Genomic DNA, 16,257 nt, shown 5'->3' with positions numbered 1-16,257 from the left:
GTTTTGTGGACTGGCCCCATAAAAGAGAGGAAACATACCATTTTTCAAATAACTAGTTAGAGGAAGGAGGAGTAGTTTAGAGAAGCAACTTCTCAAAGGGATGGGATTGAGGAGACAAGCATAAGCCTACAAACAAGGAGAAAGAGGAGAAAGAGAAATACCAAAAAGGGAAGAGGTGAGTCTTCTTTCTTTCACCAAATCTCGTTTTTTGTCCTTAACCTCTGAAAATCAAGCATGAAAACTAGCACATACCCTTAGCAAAACAAGGAGAAACATGTTTCAATACTCACAAAATGAAATCTCACAAAAAATGAACCTACATTGCTTAAAGAGACTCACATTTTTGAAAAACTTCCTTTCACACAAGCAGAGAGGAAGAAGGGTGGAGAGAGAGCACAAGTGTTGGAAGAGGGGCTAGGTAGGGGCGAGGAGTGGAGAATAGAGAGGAAGAAAGCGAGGTCATTGAAATAAGATGGGAGGAGACATTTTTGCTTTTCTCGCAATAGAGATGTCAAAGAAAGCGTCGTGCAAGGTTTCGGGTTTAAACCCTAGCATCACTATATAGCGACGCTAGTCAGTCGCTATATAGCAATGTTTATATCTAAAAAGCGTCGCTATATAGTGAAGAAATAGGACAAAGTGTCGCTATATAGCGATGGAATAGGGCAAAGCGTCACTATATAGCGACGGTTCAGGGCACTTATTGTCAGAAGAGAGCTGTAGGATTAGTGACATGACTTGTTTGTTGCTTTGAGAATCATCATTATTCGAAGCCTATGTATGTTTGAATTTTGATAGGTTGCTCCAGAAGATGTTTCCTACATGGCCTCCTTAAGTTGTGCTGAAAAGACTCTTGTTGCTCCACACCCCATTGAAAAGGAACTCCTTTCCTTGTCAACAAGTTCATGGGATGCACTATCTCCGTGAAATCATCACAAAAGCATTGATAATACTTGCTCTTTCCTAGGATGCTATGAACACTAGTGACACTCTCAGGACTTGGCAATGCCATGATTGCTTGAACGTCACGATCCATTTGCAAGCCTTCCTCAGACACAATATGCCCCAACAAGACTACTTTTGTTTGAGCCACATGACACTTGCTAGGATTTAGACACCCTTTTGCTTCATCAATCCTAGCTAAGGCCATCTTTAACTTCTCCATGTGTCCTCAAGTACCTCCCTGATGAAATGGTACCTAACCTCAATGTGTTTGGTCCTTGCATGAAAGACTGGATTCCGTGCTAGCTGAATAGCACTCATGGAATCACTATGCAATGTCGGTACACCTGTATGAATCCCCAAATCTCCCGCTAGCCGATCAAGCCATATAGCCTCCTTGCAACCCTCTGTGGCTGCAACATACTCAGCCTCTATGGTAGACAAAGCAACACACTTTTGTGCACGTGACATCCATGACACTGCACCACCTGCAAAGGTGAACACATAACTAGAAGTGGATCTCCTACTATCCACATGCCCTGCATAGTGTGAATCTGTGTACCCAAGTATATGCATGTCTCTACCAAAGTAGATGCACATCTCCTTGGTACCCTTCATGTACCTCATGATGCACTTAACTGCCTCCCAATGCCTCTTTCCTAGATTAGCCATATACCGGCTAACAACTCCCACTACAAATGCAATGTCTGGTCTAGTAGCTATCATAGCATACATAAGACTCCCAACTGCTGATGCATAAGGAACCTTGGCCATCATGGCCCTCTCCTCATTTGATTTGGGACTATCTGTATGACTCAGTTTCACATATGGAGGCAATGGAGTACTCATTGCCTTCCCCCCCTCCATATTAAAATGCTGCAATACTTTTGTAACATACTCCTTCTGTGAAAGCCAAAGGAGTTTCCTACTCCGATCATGCGTGATGCGCATACCAAGAATATGACCTGCAAGTCCCAAATCCTTCATATCAAAGGCCTCATGCAACTTGGCCTTTAATGCATCTAGCTCATAAGTATTCTTGCTAGCCAATAGCATATCATTCACATATAGTGTCAAGATTATCAGGCTATTATCCTTAGCCCTTTTAGTGTAGAGGCAGTGATCAATTTCACTCCTTCTAAAACCCTGGGACCGAATGAAAGCATCAAACTTCTGATACCATTCTCTAGGTGCTTGCTTAAGACCATAGAGACTCTTCTTCAGCTTGCAAACTAAATGCTTTTTGCCCTTTTCTTCAAAGCCTTCCGGCTGTACCATGTAAATTTCCTCATGTAGATCCCCATGCAAGAAAGCTGTCTTGACATCCCTCTGTATAAGCTCCATATCCTCTGCTGCCACTAGTCTAAGCATGCATCTAAGTGTGGTCATCTTCACAACCAGAGAGAATATCTCATCAAAGTCCACACCCTTCTCTTGCTTGAACCCTTTAGTGACCAAACGGGCCTTGTACCTAGGCACATCATCACCTGTGACCTTCATCTTGTAGATTCATTTACATGGCAATGCTTTCTTTCCATGTGGCAAAGAAACCAAGTCCCAAGTCTTATTCTTCATAAGTGAACTCATCTCTGATTGCGTAGCATACTCCCACTTGCATTCATCCTCGTACATCATAGCCTCTCTGTAGCAAGAAGGCTCCTCGCAATCAGTAAGCATCACATAGTCTACCCCTGGAACAAACCTATCAGGCGGTCTAGACACTCTAGATGATCTTCTCAAGGGCATTTCAGCTTGTTGTCCCTCCTGCATATCAACCATATTTGGCTCATCATTTCCACCAATAGATGATCCATCATCTACCCTTGATTGTATACCTGTGGGAGTACTTGGTGGTACCATTTCTTGCACATTTGGTGCATGGACAGCTTGCTATCTATCAACATATGCAGGTGGATTCACATCCTGGAAAGTAATTCTCCTCATTTCCACATCCCTCATGGGTGCCTTATGCATCTTCTTCTCATTGAAGACTACATCATGGCTGTGTATGATCTTCTTTGCTTCTGGATCCCAGAGATGATAGCCCATCTCTCCACTTTCACTATAACCTAGAAAGATGCATTTCCTAGACTTAGGATCTAGCTTCTTTCGAAGCTCTTTTGGCACATGTGCATATGCCTCACACCCAAATATACGCAAATGAGAGTAAGAGGGCTTCTTGCCACTCCATGCCTCTTCAAGAATACCACCATCCAGACTCTTACTAGGTGATCTATTGATCACATGCACTACAGTCTTCATTGCCTCAGCCGAAAAACCACCAGAAAGACTTGCATTGGAAAGCATGCATTGCAACCTTTCTTGAATGGTACGATTCATCTTTTCTGCAACTAGATTTTGCTCTGGAGTATGAGGGGATGTGAGCTCCCTCTTAATCCCATGTGTATCACAGAAATGTTGAAAGTCATGAGAGAGATACTCTCCACCATTCTCAGTCCGTAGGCATTGAAGCGTTCTACCTGACTGATCTCAACCAAGGCCAGCCATTTTTGAAATACTTGGAACACATCACTCTTCTGAGCTATGGCATAAGCCCACACTTTCCTAGTTGCATCATCAATGAATGTCACATAGTATTCAGCCCCGCATAATGACCGTGTAGGCATGGAACCACATACGTCTGAATGCACCGAATCAAGCTTTTCAAACTCTTTCTTTCCCCTTCTTTTAAGTGCTGATTTAGTCTTCTTCCCATAGAGACAGTGCTCACAAAATTCAAAATCAGAGAAACTCAAATGCAGTACATAAGCCAAATGGCATAAGAGTTTCATTCCATTCTGGCTCATGTGCCCCAACCTGCAATGCCACAAAGAAGTACTGGCTTCTCGATTATTGCAACAACATGATCAAAAACCCCTGATACATGTAAGGGATACAAAGTCCCACACTTGGCACCCTTGGCCAAAAGCATAGAGCCCTTCTGAATTTTCCAACTCCCAAAACCAAAGTTGGTCTGAAAACCATCATCATCTAGCTGACCCGTTGAAATAAGACTCTTGGTCAGCTTAGGCACATGTCTCACATTTTTGAAAATAAATGCAGACGCATTTGCAAAAGAAAACTTTATGTCACCTGCTCCCACTATGTCACATGCATAGTCATTTCCAAGATGCACACAACCTGTCTTTCCACTGTCATAAGTGGAGAACCATTCCCTATGGGGAGTAACATGGAATGAAGCACTAGAATCCAAAATCCAATCCTGGGAATATGCATCATGCAGATAAACTAGACATGAAGAGAATGTCATTGTCACTATCATGTGTGACTGCATTGATCTCCTCGATCTTCACTTTTACTTTGTCCTCCCTTGGGCTCTCTTCCTTCTGATTTGCACCCCAATTTGCATTCTTTTTCTTATCCTTTTGCTCTCTTTTCAGCTTATAGCAATCCTTTTTCATATGGCCCTTCTTGCCACAGTGGTAACACTCAATGTTCTGTGCCCTGGATTTGCTACGAGACTTCCCTCTTTCTTGGGACTTCCCCCTGAACTGTGATCTGCCCCTTTGCATGTTTAAGGCTGCATCTTGCTTGTTGCCATCCATAGACTTCTGTCTAATCTCCTTGGCCAACAAGCTACCCACAACATCATCAGTACTCCACCAGGTGCAGAGTTATTGACAGTTGTACGGAAGGTATCCCATGAGGATGGCAATGAACATAAGAGAAATATTGCCTTAGTCTCCGCATCAAAATTCATCTTCTGAGCCTGAAGTTGGCTGAAAATAATATTGAATTCATTCAAGTGAGAAGCAATGGAGACCCCTTCCTTCATCTGTAGCTCAAACAACCTCTTCATGAGGTAAACTTTATTAGAGGTAGTTTCCTTCTCATAATTGGCACACAGTTTCTTCCACAAATCTTTCGTAGTCTGCTCATTTACTACTATGAAATAAACTGACTCTAAAAGATGAAGTCTAATAGTAGACTTTGCTAATGCATCCAACTCATTCCAATCATCCTCATACATATCTGCAGGCTTAGCTTCAATACCTGCCAAGGGTTTCATCTGCTTCTTTTGAATAAGCACATCCCTTATCTATTCTTTCCACAAAGAAAAGTTTGTCCCATCAAACTTTTTAATGCTGAAAAACTGCTTTTTAGACATGGAAGAGGATGCCATGATGCAAATGAAACAAAATCCCAAATGCTAGTACCTGCAAGAGAGAATCACAACAAATACCAGGTGCACCCAAATGTGTATGCCACAATAGAGTGGAATGTCACCAAAACTCAAAGCTCAAAGCATCAAAAGATATAGTTGACTCATGTGCATGTACTATGCATCCATATGAGCAAATTTGGCCCAAAATAAAATGCCAAGTACAATGGCAATCCAAAATGCCAATAAGTGCCAAATGGCTCAAGCATAAACACCATCCATGGGCATATGCATCAACAATATCTCATCCAAGAGAGCATAACACTATCAGTGCATCACCTGCAATGTGTCAAAGCTATCCCTCAGCATAAAATAGCATCCATGTGCAAAGCATCCATAAAAATAGCATCCCACAAGGCAATCTGGGCCTATCAGCGCATCCAATAAGGATCGCAATGCATCCAAATGGCCTATAAATCATCCACTGCAACCCAATGCACACCACAAATGAATGCACATGGCTCAAACTGCAACCAGAGTGATCTGCATAAGGTATGCTCAAGAAATCATGGTCCTACAGCAATGACCGCTATTGAAAATAGAACATGAGATGCCTCAAAACATGGGCGCCATTGCATAATCGGACTCAGCAAGAAAATCTGCAAATATCTCTCTTCTGCTGGAACTCCAAAATCCCAACCGATGAGTGAGAAATGGGAGTCAACACTTATCCACTGCCATGTGGCATAAATCTAAGGTTTCAAAACCTTAGAATGAAAAATGCATAACAAAGAGACGAAATCCAATACACAGAGATCTATAACTCTAAAAATACTCCTCAGAATCATGCAAGAACTAATAGGTAGGGGTTTTTAGGCATCCGAAACGCAATGGGACAGACGGTTTTGGAAACCGTGGTCTCAATCACTGGGTCCAACACATGGACTGAAAAAAAGTTTTTGGAAACGGAACTGTTTGTAAACTCCATCAGAGTGCAAATGATGAGCAACATAGAAATTTTAGGACCTCCTGAGTCCACCGAAACTGACAGATCTGCAAATGGTTGCTCCAAACTTGAGTTCCAACAGTCGGGCAGAAAAACGTAGGAACTGACACAGTGAGTCAGAAATCCAATGAAATGATCCCAAATTTAAGAATGAAGGTGTTTCCAAGCTCCTGAAGTGAAATGGACACCAAAAGCAAGCAATAGTTGCCTTTACAAGTCAATACGGAGTCTCTGTCATCGAACGGAACAGGGAAAAGCATAAAAAACGACTTTTTCTTTGAAAACACTTAACAGGCTCCCAAAACCACTTCGCAAAACCAAAGTGACTTTTACAAAGGTTCCTTCAAGGTCTCTGCGCACTCAGATGCAAGTAAAATCACCCACAAAGCTTCCCACAGAGCTTCTCCTTCCTCCCACAGAGCTGCTGACCTTCCAGGCATTCACGCACGCTCAGCTAGATCACCCAGGCTCTGATACCATTTGAGAGTGCTCTCAACGGAAGCAAGAATGGAAGAGGAAGAGAGAGAAACAGAGAGCCACACAAGTTTTAGTGGGTGTAGAACACCCTAATCTTCTTTTTCATTCATTTATATATGTGTTTGAGTATTGTACATAACTGAGGTAAAGGCACAGTGACCTTTAACCCCCACAACCTCCCACTTAAAGGACAATGTGCCTTTAAGTGAGAACAACCAAAGAGCATACTATCCAATGCCCATCAATACACGACAATACTCAAACCATTGACTAGGTAGACTCTTCGTCAGCATATCTACAGGGTTATCATTTGTATGAACCTTGACAAGCTCTATGCGCTTGTCCTCAAGTACCTCCCTAATGAAATGGTACCTGACCTCAATGTGTTTGGTCCCTGTATGAAAGACCGGATTCCATGCTAGCTGAATAGCACTCATGGAATCACTATGCAATGTCGGTACACCTGTATGAATCCCCAAATCTCCCACTAGCCGATCAAGCCATATAGCCTCCTTACAACCCTCTGTGGCTACAACATACTCAGCCTCTGTGGTAGACAAAGCAACGCACTTCTGTGCACGAGACATCCACGACACTGCACCACCTGCAAAGGTGAACACATAACCAGAAGTGGATCTCCTACTATCCACATCCTGCATAGTCTGAATCTATGTACCCAAGTACACGCATGTCTCCTCTACCAAAGCAGATGCACATCTCCTTGGTACCCTTCATGTACCTCATGATGCACTTAACTGCCTCCCAATGCCTCTTTCTTGGATTAGCCATATACCGACTAACAACTCCCACTGCAAATGCAATGTCTGGTCTAGTAGCTATCATAGCATACATAAGACTCCCAATCACTGATGCATAAGGAACCTTGGCCATCATGGCCCTCTCCTCATCTTATTTGGGACTATTTGTATGACTCAGCTTCACATATGGAGGCAATGGAGTAATCATTGCCTTCCTCCTCCAGAGCTTCTCCTTCCTCCCACAAAGCTGCTGAGCTTCCAGGCATGCACGCATGCTCAGCTAGATCACCCGGGCTCTGATACCATTTGAGAGTGCTCTCAATGGAAGAAAGAACGGAAGAGGGAGAGAGAGAAACAAAGAGCCACACAAGTTTTGCTAGGTGCAAAACACCCTAATCTTCTTTTTCATTCATTTATATATGTGTTTGAGTATTGTACATAACCGGGGTAAAGCCATAGTGACCTTTAACCCCCACACGAGGGCAATGTCCTGTTGGGGTGCCGAGGCAATTATCTACATGCAAATTTCAATGCAATGTGCGTGAAATTTTTATCATTTTTATCTAGATATGCAACTTGCTAGCCTTCATCTTAGGAGATAATGCAAAATGTGGCATTGAACAGTGTCCCCACTGAATTAGTAATTTAGCGTGCATTGAAATATAGCTAATTCAATGTGGTGCTTGTAAAAACATGAAGAGGGAGAGGAGAAGAGTGGATTTGAGGAGAGAGGACCTAGCTAGAGATCACACCACAAATGATGAGCTGTACACTATATTAGTTGAAAATAATGAATACATACAAAACCTTTAGGGTTGACACAAGCATCTAACGTGATCACAATCTCTTAAGATTGATATATAGCATTTCTTGCACATTAATGGTGATGACTAGTTAGGAGGCATGTGTCTATGCACTCAGTTCATTACAAAATCTGTACTTTGATCATTGCAAATATTAACTTGTTACTAGAGCCATGACAATTGTTCATAAGTAAGTGCAAGGTGGAAATGAGTCACCACATGGCTATAGTGTAGATCTAGGCACACCAAACATATAGTCAAGTGTGGATAGTATTTGATATATCACACATGAAATCATGGTTGCTATAGACAAAGAGTGAGCGTGTACACCCTCAAAAATCAAGTGTTAACCATAAGGTGTGCATGTAAAACTAAAAATATTTTTATAATTACTATAGACAAAGAGTGAGCATGTACAACTAACACACATGCAAAAAACCAACATGAAATTGAGGAAGGTTCACACAGATTGTGAGGTTGGAGGCCAAATGACACTGCATGCTATGGAAAATTAGATGACGTGTAGGAACAAGACATAGCATTAAATCGATGAAAAATTGGATCCCATGGATAGCAATGGGCATTGGGAGCATGTGAGGAAAAACTTGTCAATGATAAGTTAAAACCCGACACAAGATTTAAGGGGGATATGGAATGTGTGCAATAGTGAATGCATGAGGTGCAAAGTATTCCAAGGGAGAGGGCTTAGGATGGCTACTACTACATGCCCATCTATTTCCAATACTTATCTCTTGACGTTTCATGAGCGTTGGAACATTTTTTGCACCATGGGAAAGAATCCATCGGTGGGATCTGCGGGTGGAGAATCCATTGGTATGACTGTAAATATAATCATTGGTATGACCATCAATATATGCATTGGGGACTAATAGCCATACCAACACATATACTAATGCCCATATCAAATCTGGCATTCCCAGATACCGACAAATACACAGATACCAATACCAAATCTAGCATTCCCCAATGAAATTACATAAAATAGTTTGGAATAAGACCCAAAATAAATTTGACCTGCAACTCTGATCATTTTAAATATAAAAAATTATAAGATATGTAAACCAAGTTTGAGATACAAATACTCATATATTCATGATGAACTTGATATACAAATCAACATAGTGCAAGTATAAAAGTGAAAGGGGCCAAGGATAAGAAGCCTTCTTAATTGCAAAAGAATCAATTAGCAGCATTTACATCAAAGGTTGTGTCTTCAGCCAAGTCCATCATGCCAAATAAGTCTATCTCTAGTTCTATGCCCAAATCACCTATGTCATTAGGGATTATACTACATAAGACTTGATCCTTGAATTCGGTCTCTTCAATAATATCAAGTGATATATGATCTGCATCTTCTTCCCCAATGTTGTGATCTCCACCTTCCTCTATTATGATGTCGACATTTCATCTTCATGGTCCATGTCATGATATTCATCTTCTTCACTAGATCAATTGGATCCATTGGATCCATCAAGATCAATTGGATCCATTGGCATCTATGTATCCACATCCCTATCTTGAAAGTTATTTTACTTCAAGGAGCAGCTTGGACTACATGCCACCATCTTGAATTAGAACAATTTGGGTTGAAAGACTACCTATGTTCAAGATGAAAATGCCATTAGTTGTATTAATGCATGCTTAAGTTTGAACATGTTCCAATTGTTTAAAAACAAAGGCGTTAGCTACATACCTATTCACATTGTTTGGGAATAACAAAATTATCACTTTCATTGGCCAAGATTCTAGTGGAGTCTATGGAAAACCAAAAGTATCACTTTCATTCGAGCGTTTGGTGGTCTGTGGCAAAAAACCACTACTCTCTTGCATGATTGTAGCATTGGTACCATTGTAGATAGTTATGAACCATTTCATATCAACAAAAATATGAATTTGAACGATTGAATATATTCTAGTCTTACAAAGGTATAACACACACACACACATTGGTACCATTGTAGATAGTTATGAACCATTTCATATCAACAAAAATATGAATTTGAACAATTGGATATATTCTAGTCTTACAAAGGTATCACACACACACACACACACACACACACACACACACACACACATATATACATATAAATACATACATACATACATTCATACATTCATGCATGCATGCATGCATGCATACATACATACATACATATGCATGCATACATACATACATACATACATATGCATGCATACATACATACATACATACATATATATATATATATAGAGAGAGAGAGAGAGATAGATAGAGAGAGAGAGAGAGTAAATAATATAAATCCAAGTTAAAATTTGCATATGGTCCCACAATAATCGATCTATGAGGAAAAGATATTGGTATTAAATACACTTGCTTGGCTATCTTATATGAAGTTAGCCATGACTCCACAATCACATGTGGCTCCTCTCTTTGAATCGATGCATACTACATGACAATGTCATCCATATGACCATAATGGGGGTGGTAGCAAGCTAAGGTGTCCAATTTTTGACCACTTTCCATCGCTTGGGAGGGGGGAGAACATCATTTTTTGCCACAAATTGGGAAATCTGACCTACTTCCTTAAGTATTAGTTCTCGAAGTCTTAAGACAAAACACCACATGACTTTGTGCACATAATGGTGTGATCCAATAAAAAATTGGAGTTACTCATAAAAGCTTTGTTTGCGGTCGACTTCAAGGTCATAGCGTCTGTCACACTTTTTCACAAACAAATAGTATGACACTAAATTCACAATTTCTACCTTGTTATACATAAAATGAAGGTGAAACTTGATAGTAAGTGTGTTCGCATATAGTAGAACTTAGCTTGAATTTTTGGAAGGGTCTATATAAATAAGAATAATTTTGGTAAATTTATGAAGGATAAAAAAGGTACATTTTTTTGTACCACAACGTTTCTTTAGTATTATGATTAATTTAACAAATCCAATTTTATAGAGGGTTAGTGGGCACACAAGGTTATGTGATGGAATTGAAAGATCACAAATTTAATGGCTGGATTTTGAGAGATCTAAGATTAATTTTTACTTTCACTTGTTAGAGGAGTGGTAAAGGAAAAATAAAATAATTATAATAATTTGTACACATAACCAATTATGTCAAAGTTCACATATATTAAGCTCCTCAATGTGATGAATCTAACGAAAAAATTTTGGTTAAAATTGACTTAGGGAAGGGTCAATTTTGGCCTCCCCATGTTAAAATCCCCTTTTTTAGGGAAAATGGGCTAGCCAAGCCAAATACCAAGCCTAATTAGGCTTGGAAAGGTAGGCTTGGTAGATCACCAACCCTAGTGGCTGCCATTTAAGGGGTGGCATGGTGCACATGTGGAAGGCTGACTCATTAGACAGCTCATCTAAATTGCATCATCATCCCGTCATGTAAAGCAAGTTTGACTATGGTCACCCATGCCACCTCTTGCCACTTCACACATCATCAATGTTTTCCTCATCAGCTCACCCTCTTCCACATCATCACACAAATTGCCACATCACAATGATTTGCCACCTCACCATTCTACATTTCTACCACCTCAGCCAGGTGTGCCACCTCATCAAGCCACATCATAGGCATGGTTGGAGCCTAGTCATCAGTCAACCACCACCTCAGTCTTCCACCTCATCTTTGCCAACTCATCATTGCCACCTCATGCTACCATATCATAAAGCCATGTCACATGCTTTGGCCACCTCAGGTTGCCACCTCATGCAAGATGACCTTAGAGGCATGACGCATGATGTGCCACCTCAGCAGCAGCAAGCATGGAGCCACATCACCCATCAACCATGCTCATGCATGCATGCATGAGCATGCATTCCCATGCCAATCTTCAAATTGTGTGGTTATGCCAATATTCGTGGAATTTCCCCTGCCAAAAAATATGCGTGGAATTTCCCCCACCAAAAATTATGCATGGAATTTTATTCAATACTTAGCATAGGTGAATTGTATTGCTACATATCTATAAAAATACACCATTTTTTAAGCATAGGTTAATCAAAATGTTAGGACATAGCATTAGGTTAATATGGAAATAAAATTAAGTGAAAGCATAATATTTGCATAACATAATCAAAATGTTAGGACATAACATTAGGTTAATTTGGAAATAAATTAAAATTAAACATAATAATATACCATTATATTATGCAAACATGAAATCCGATTAGCATTGGATTCCTTTAAAATCAGTGGTAAAAAATAAATTATGTAAAATGAGAAGAGCCACTTGTTTTGGCAAATCACCACAACCACTAGATTTAGCCAAACTAAATCCAATCAAATCCAATCAAGATTTAGATTAGAAGATCCACCAAATCACCACAACCACTAGATTTAGCCAAACTACATATTGTTACATATCTATAACAATACACCATTTTTTAAGCATAGGTTAATCAAAATGTTAGGACATAGCATTAGGTTAATATGGAAATAAAATTAAGTGAAAGCATAATATTTGCATAACATAATCAAAATGTTAGGAAATACCATTAGGTTAATTTGGAAATAAATTAAAATTAAACATAATAATATACCATTACATTATGCAAACATGAAATCTGATTAGCATTGGATTCCTTTAAAATCAGTGTTAAAAAATAAAATTATGTCAAATTAGAAGAGCCACTTGTTTTGGCAAATCACCACAACCACTAGATTTAGCCAAACTAAATCCAGTCAAATCCAATCAAGATTCAGATTAGGAAAGCCACCAAATCACCACAACCACTAGATTTAGCCAAACTACATCCAATGAAAGCCAATCAAATCCAATGAAGATCTAGGGGATGATTGTCCAACCTCTCTATGAGAGACTACTTTTTTAGAACTCATTTCATGCATCCTTGTTTGGAGCCTCTCCATTCTTGCCTTCCCATCACTTGTCACTTTCTCCTACCTTCATTGAGATGGGTTCTCAAAGCCGTAGATCCGATAGATGTGATAAAAATAGGAAGCCCACTTCTCATACTCTCGAAGTGGGATGAGGAGAGGAAGAGGAAGGTGCATGAGAAAAAGAGAGCCTCGAGAGTGAGAGCGAGAGCTCATGCTGTTGATGATGCACCATTACCCCCACCACCATCTCCCACCTCCACCTCTAGCCCCACCTCCCTCCCTCCCTCCTCCCCCTCCAGTGCCCCCCCCCCCCCACCTCCACCTCATCACCCCCTCCTCTCCCCCCCCTCCCATTCATACTCTCTCCACCCTTCCTCACCCCCCTCCCCCATCCACTTCCCTCCTAACCTTCACCGGTTCTTCGTTTGCCTTACATCCCTCCCCCCCCTTCTTGTTTCCCCCTCCATTAATCCCTATAGGTCTTCCCCCTCCACTCTACCTCCCCCCTCTAGCTCTACTCCCTCCACTCTACCTCCCCCCCCTCCCCCCCCCCCTCCCCCTCCCCCCTCACCTCCCCCTTGTGATGGATAACAACATGACTTGCCTAGGACTACCATTCATCGTCGTGCTAGTAGGATAGTGGAGTCATTCTTCAGCGACATTACACTAGCTTCACAGCAGTCACCTTTACTATCTTGCTTAATAGATCACCCTGCCTTGGTGGAGTGTAGGAGGCTTGCTGGTCTTGTTGCATCTAGAGATAGGGCAGTATGTAGCGAGGTCCTTTCTAGTGTTTGTTAGTCCTATGCATCCATCAAGCGTAGGAACACCGTAGATTCCTTGGCAGCATGTCGTGCCATTGTGGCTGCCATTAGTAGACCCCAAATATTTGGCCATGTATGCACCACATCGCATCTCCTTGACATTTCACCTCACACATTGCAAGTAGGTATGATTAGGAGGCAAAGTCTAAAGGACCATGATGTTGATTCTCTTTGGGCTTTCAGTGGCCGTGCACCCTGTAGCGATTGACTATTGGATGATTGCACTAGGTCCATCATACAACAGTTTTGGGAGAGGCATTAGAGGGCATCTCCAGTGTTCAAGAAGGCAGTGGGAAAGAGGGTGTCGCGTGGTGTCTACATTAAGAATGGTGCATATCTTTTGGAGGGTACCCAGACTGAGTTCTACACTCAATTTGTAGAGGCACACATAGAGGTCAGGATTGGGTAGAGGTCATTGGAGCGGTGCAAGCCATGGTTTGTGTGGTGCTCTAGAGAGCGTGGCATGTGTTGTTGCTATCATGTTGATTTTGGATTGATGTATGATGTATTTCATTCCCTTGATGGTCACAGGGGAGTGGTTCCTACTAGCCCTCGTGACTTCATTCACTCCATATTGTGTGCACGAGATGGCAATACTTTGTACCACTCCCTTGATTGTGTAGAGGGGAGGTGTATGGTGTGGTCACTTTGCTAGAGTGCCGCAAGTTTCTCCAGATGTTAGTGATGTGGAGATTGTGCGTTGGCAGTAGTTTGAGCACATCCCGTTGACATTAGATGGTGGTGCACAGTCTAGGAGGTTGCAGCTTGTGGAACATCAGACTCCACGTGTTGCTTTCATTGATGCTTTCCGAGGGAAGTTGTACCACTACATACAGCACTCCCACATTGCAAAGTGGGAGGATCAACAATTTTGTGCTTGCTTGAGCACATTTATCATAGGGGTGGTTGTCTCAGTGGTGGACTTTGCGATGGAGAACTATACCTTTGCACCACACCACGAGATCCAATCGGAGTATTATTTTTCTGAACAGGTGACATGTGAACGAGTATTGTTCTTACTTGTGTTTTCTTGTGCATTTCATTTATTTCTTTCCATCATCCTCATTGTTTTTTATGTGCCATCTTATAGGTTGCTATATTTGTGCATATTAGCTATCATCATGCACATGCTCAGGTGGATGACATTGATAGCACCATGGACTCGTGCATCATTGTGCAAGAGTATCACTTCTACATTAGTGATGATCGCTCGCATGATGCTCATTTTGCACAGCATTGTTTCAATCTCCATGATAGTTTCTTGAGGGATCAGGGTGTGACATGGCAGCAGCACTGGGTTTGGTTTGACGGTTGTGGTGGTCAGATCAAGTTTTCCAGTAAGTTTTATTGGTTCTATAGATGGCACCATGAGACGGGCATTCCAATGATGTGGAGCTACTTTGAGACAGGGCATGGTAAACGAGAGCTTGATGGGGCAAGTGCTTGCGTGAAGCGTTCTTTGCGGCGGTGACACTAGTTGCATCACATTGTCGCTCACTTTGTGGTTGCATGCGATGTGGTGCAATGGTGTACCTAGCACTTAGGCACTAGTGCATTGTCCTTGTATCAGTCATGTGTGGTCTGTGAAGAGAGTGGGAGAGAGGTAAGGAGTCTCACTTGCAGCTTTCTCATATACACAATGGGGGAATACACACAAAGGTGGAGGCTGAAAACCATTTTCCTCTTCTTAGTTGTGAAAGCCAAAGAACTCTCTCTCCTAGTACAAAAGGAATAGATGAACCCTATATGTGGGTCTCAAACCAAACTCAACTAACCTAGGTGGCATACTAATTGCGCTACTAACTAGAGTACATAAAGATAGCTGTCATCCAGCTATTATTCATGGACGGTGTACCAATCACATCTGTAGCTAACAAGTCAGTGACATAAATGCACAATGGTCACCCTGGCATATCACGAGTGGTGGAGCTCGATATCTCAACACTCCCCCTCGAGCTCAATCCCAATTCCTGTACACCAAGCAGCTCTCTGAACTTGCACAGCTTCTCTATGCCCAATGCCTTCATGAATATGTCAGCTACCTGATCCTCTGTGCTGACGTAAACTAGATCAATAAAACCTACTAGAAAGTTCTCCCACACATAGTGGTAATGCACCTTAATGTGCTTTGTTCTAGCATGATAGACTAGGTTATTTGCCAAGTGTATACTGCTCATGTTGTCACAATAAATGACAACTGGCCCATCTGTAGACTGTTGATGCATATCTTAAAATAGCTTATGCAACCAAGCTGCCTCACATGCAACCATTACTGCACCCCCTGTATTGAGCCTTTGTGCTTGACAAGGCAACTGTAGGCTGTTTCTTGCTGCTCCAAGTGACTGCAGCACTCCCAAAAGAAAACACATATCCATTGGTAGACCGTCTATCAGAAATACTACCAACCCAATTAGCATCAGTGTATCCATGCAACTGTATATGAACCCCAATCTCATAAAA

General features: G+C 41.4%; 1 protein-coding gene across 1 annotated transcript; it reads left to right on the top strand.

Moving 5' to 3' along the window:
* The first annotated feature begins 8,897 nt into the window (after positions 1 to 8,897).
* Positions 8,898 to 15,268, top strand: LOC147900221 (uncharacterized). The gene is made up of 3 exons (XM_087376601.1): positions 8,898 to 8,967; positions 14,533 to 14,789; positions 14,888 to 15,268. Exons 1-3 carry the CDS (start codon positions 8,898 to 8,900, stop codon positions 15,266 to 15,268), a joined length of 708 nt encoding a protein of 235 aa, XP_087232727.1.
* Positions 15,269 to 16,257: the final 989 nt, after the last annotated feature.

Source organism: Dipteris shenzhenensis, chromosome 7 (genome assembly GCF_047967505.1).
Source record: "Dipteris shenzhenensis isolate YYH24624 ecotype China chromosome 7, Dip_SZ_1.0, whole genome shotgun sequence".
Taxonomy (NCBI): Eukaryota; Viridiplantae; Streptophyta; class Polypodiopsida; order Gleicheniales; family Dipteridaceae; genus Dipteris; species Dipteris shenzhenensis.
This window is presented reverse-complemented; position numbering and strand designations above follow the sequence as displayed.

Coding starts and splice junctions, on each gene's coding strand:
- LOC147900221 (XM_087376601.1), top strand. CDS start 8,898: ATGGGAAAGAATCCATCGGTGGGATCTGCGGGTGGAGAATCCATTGGT. Junction 8,968..14,532: donor GACTGTAAATATAATCATTG/GTATGACCATCA, acceptor CGTTGACATTAG/ATGGTGGTGCACAGTCTAGG. Junction 14,790..14,887: donor AGTATTATTTTTCTGAACAG/GTGACATGTGAA, acceptor GCCATCTTATAG/GTTGCTATATTTGTGCATAT.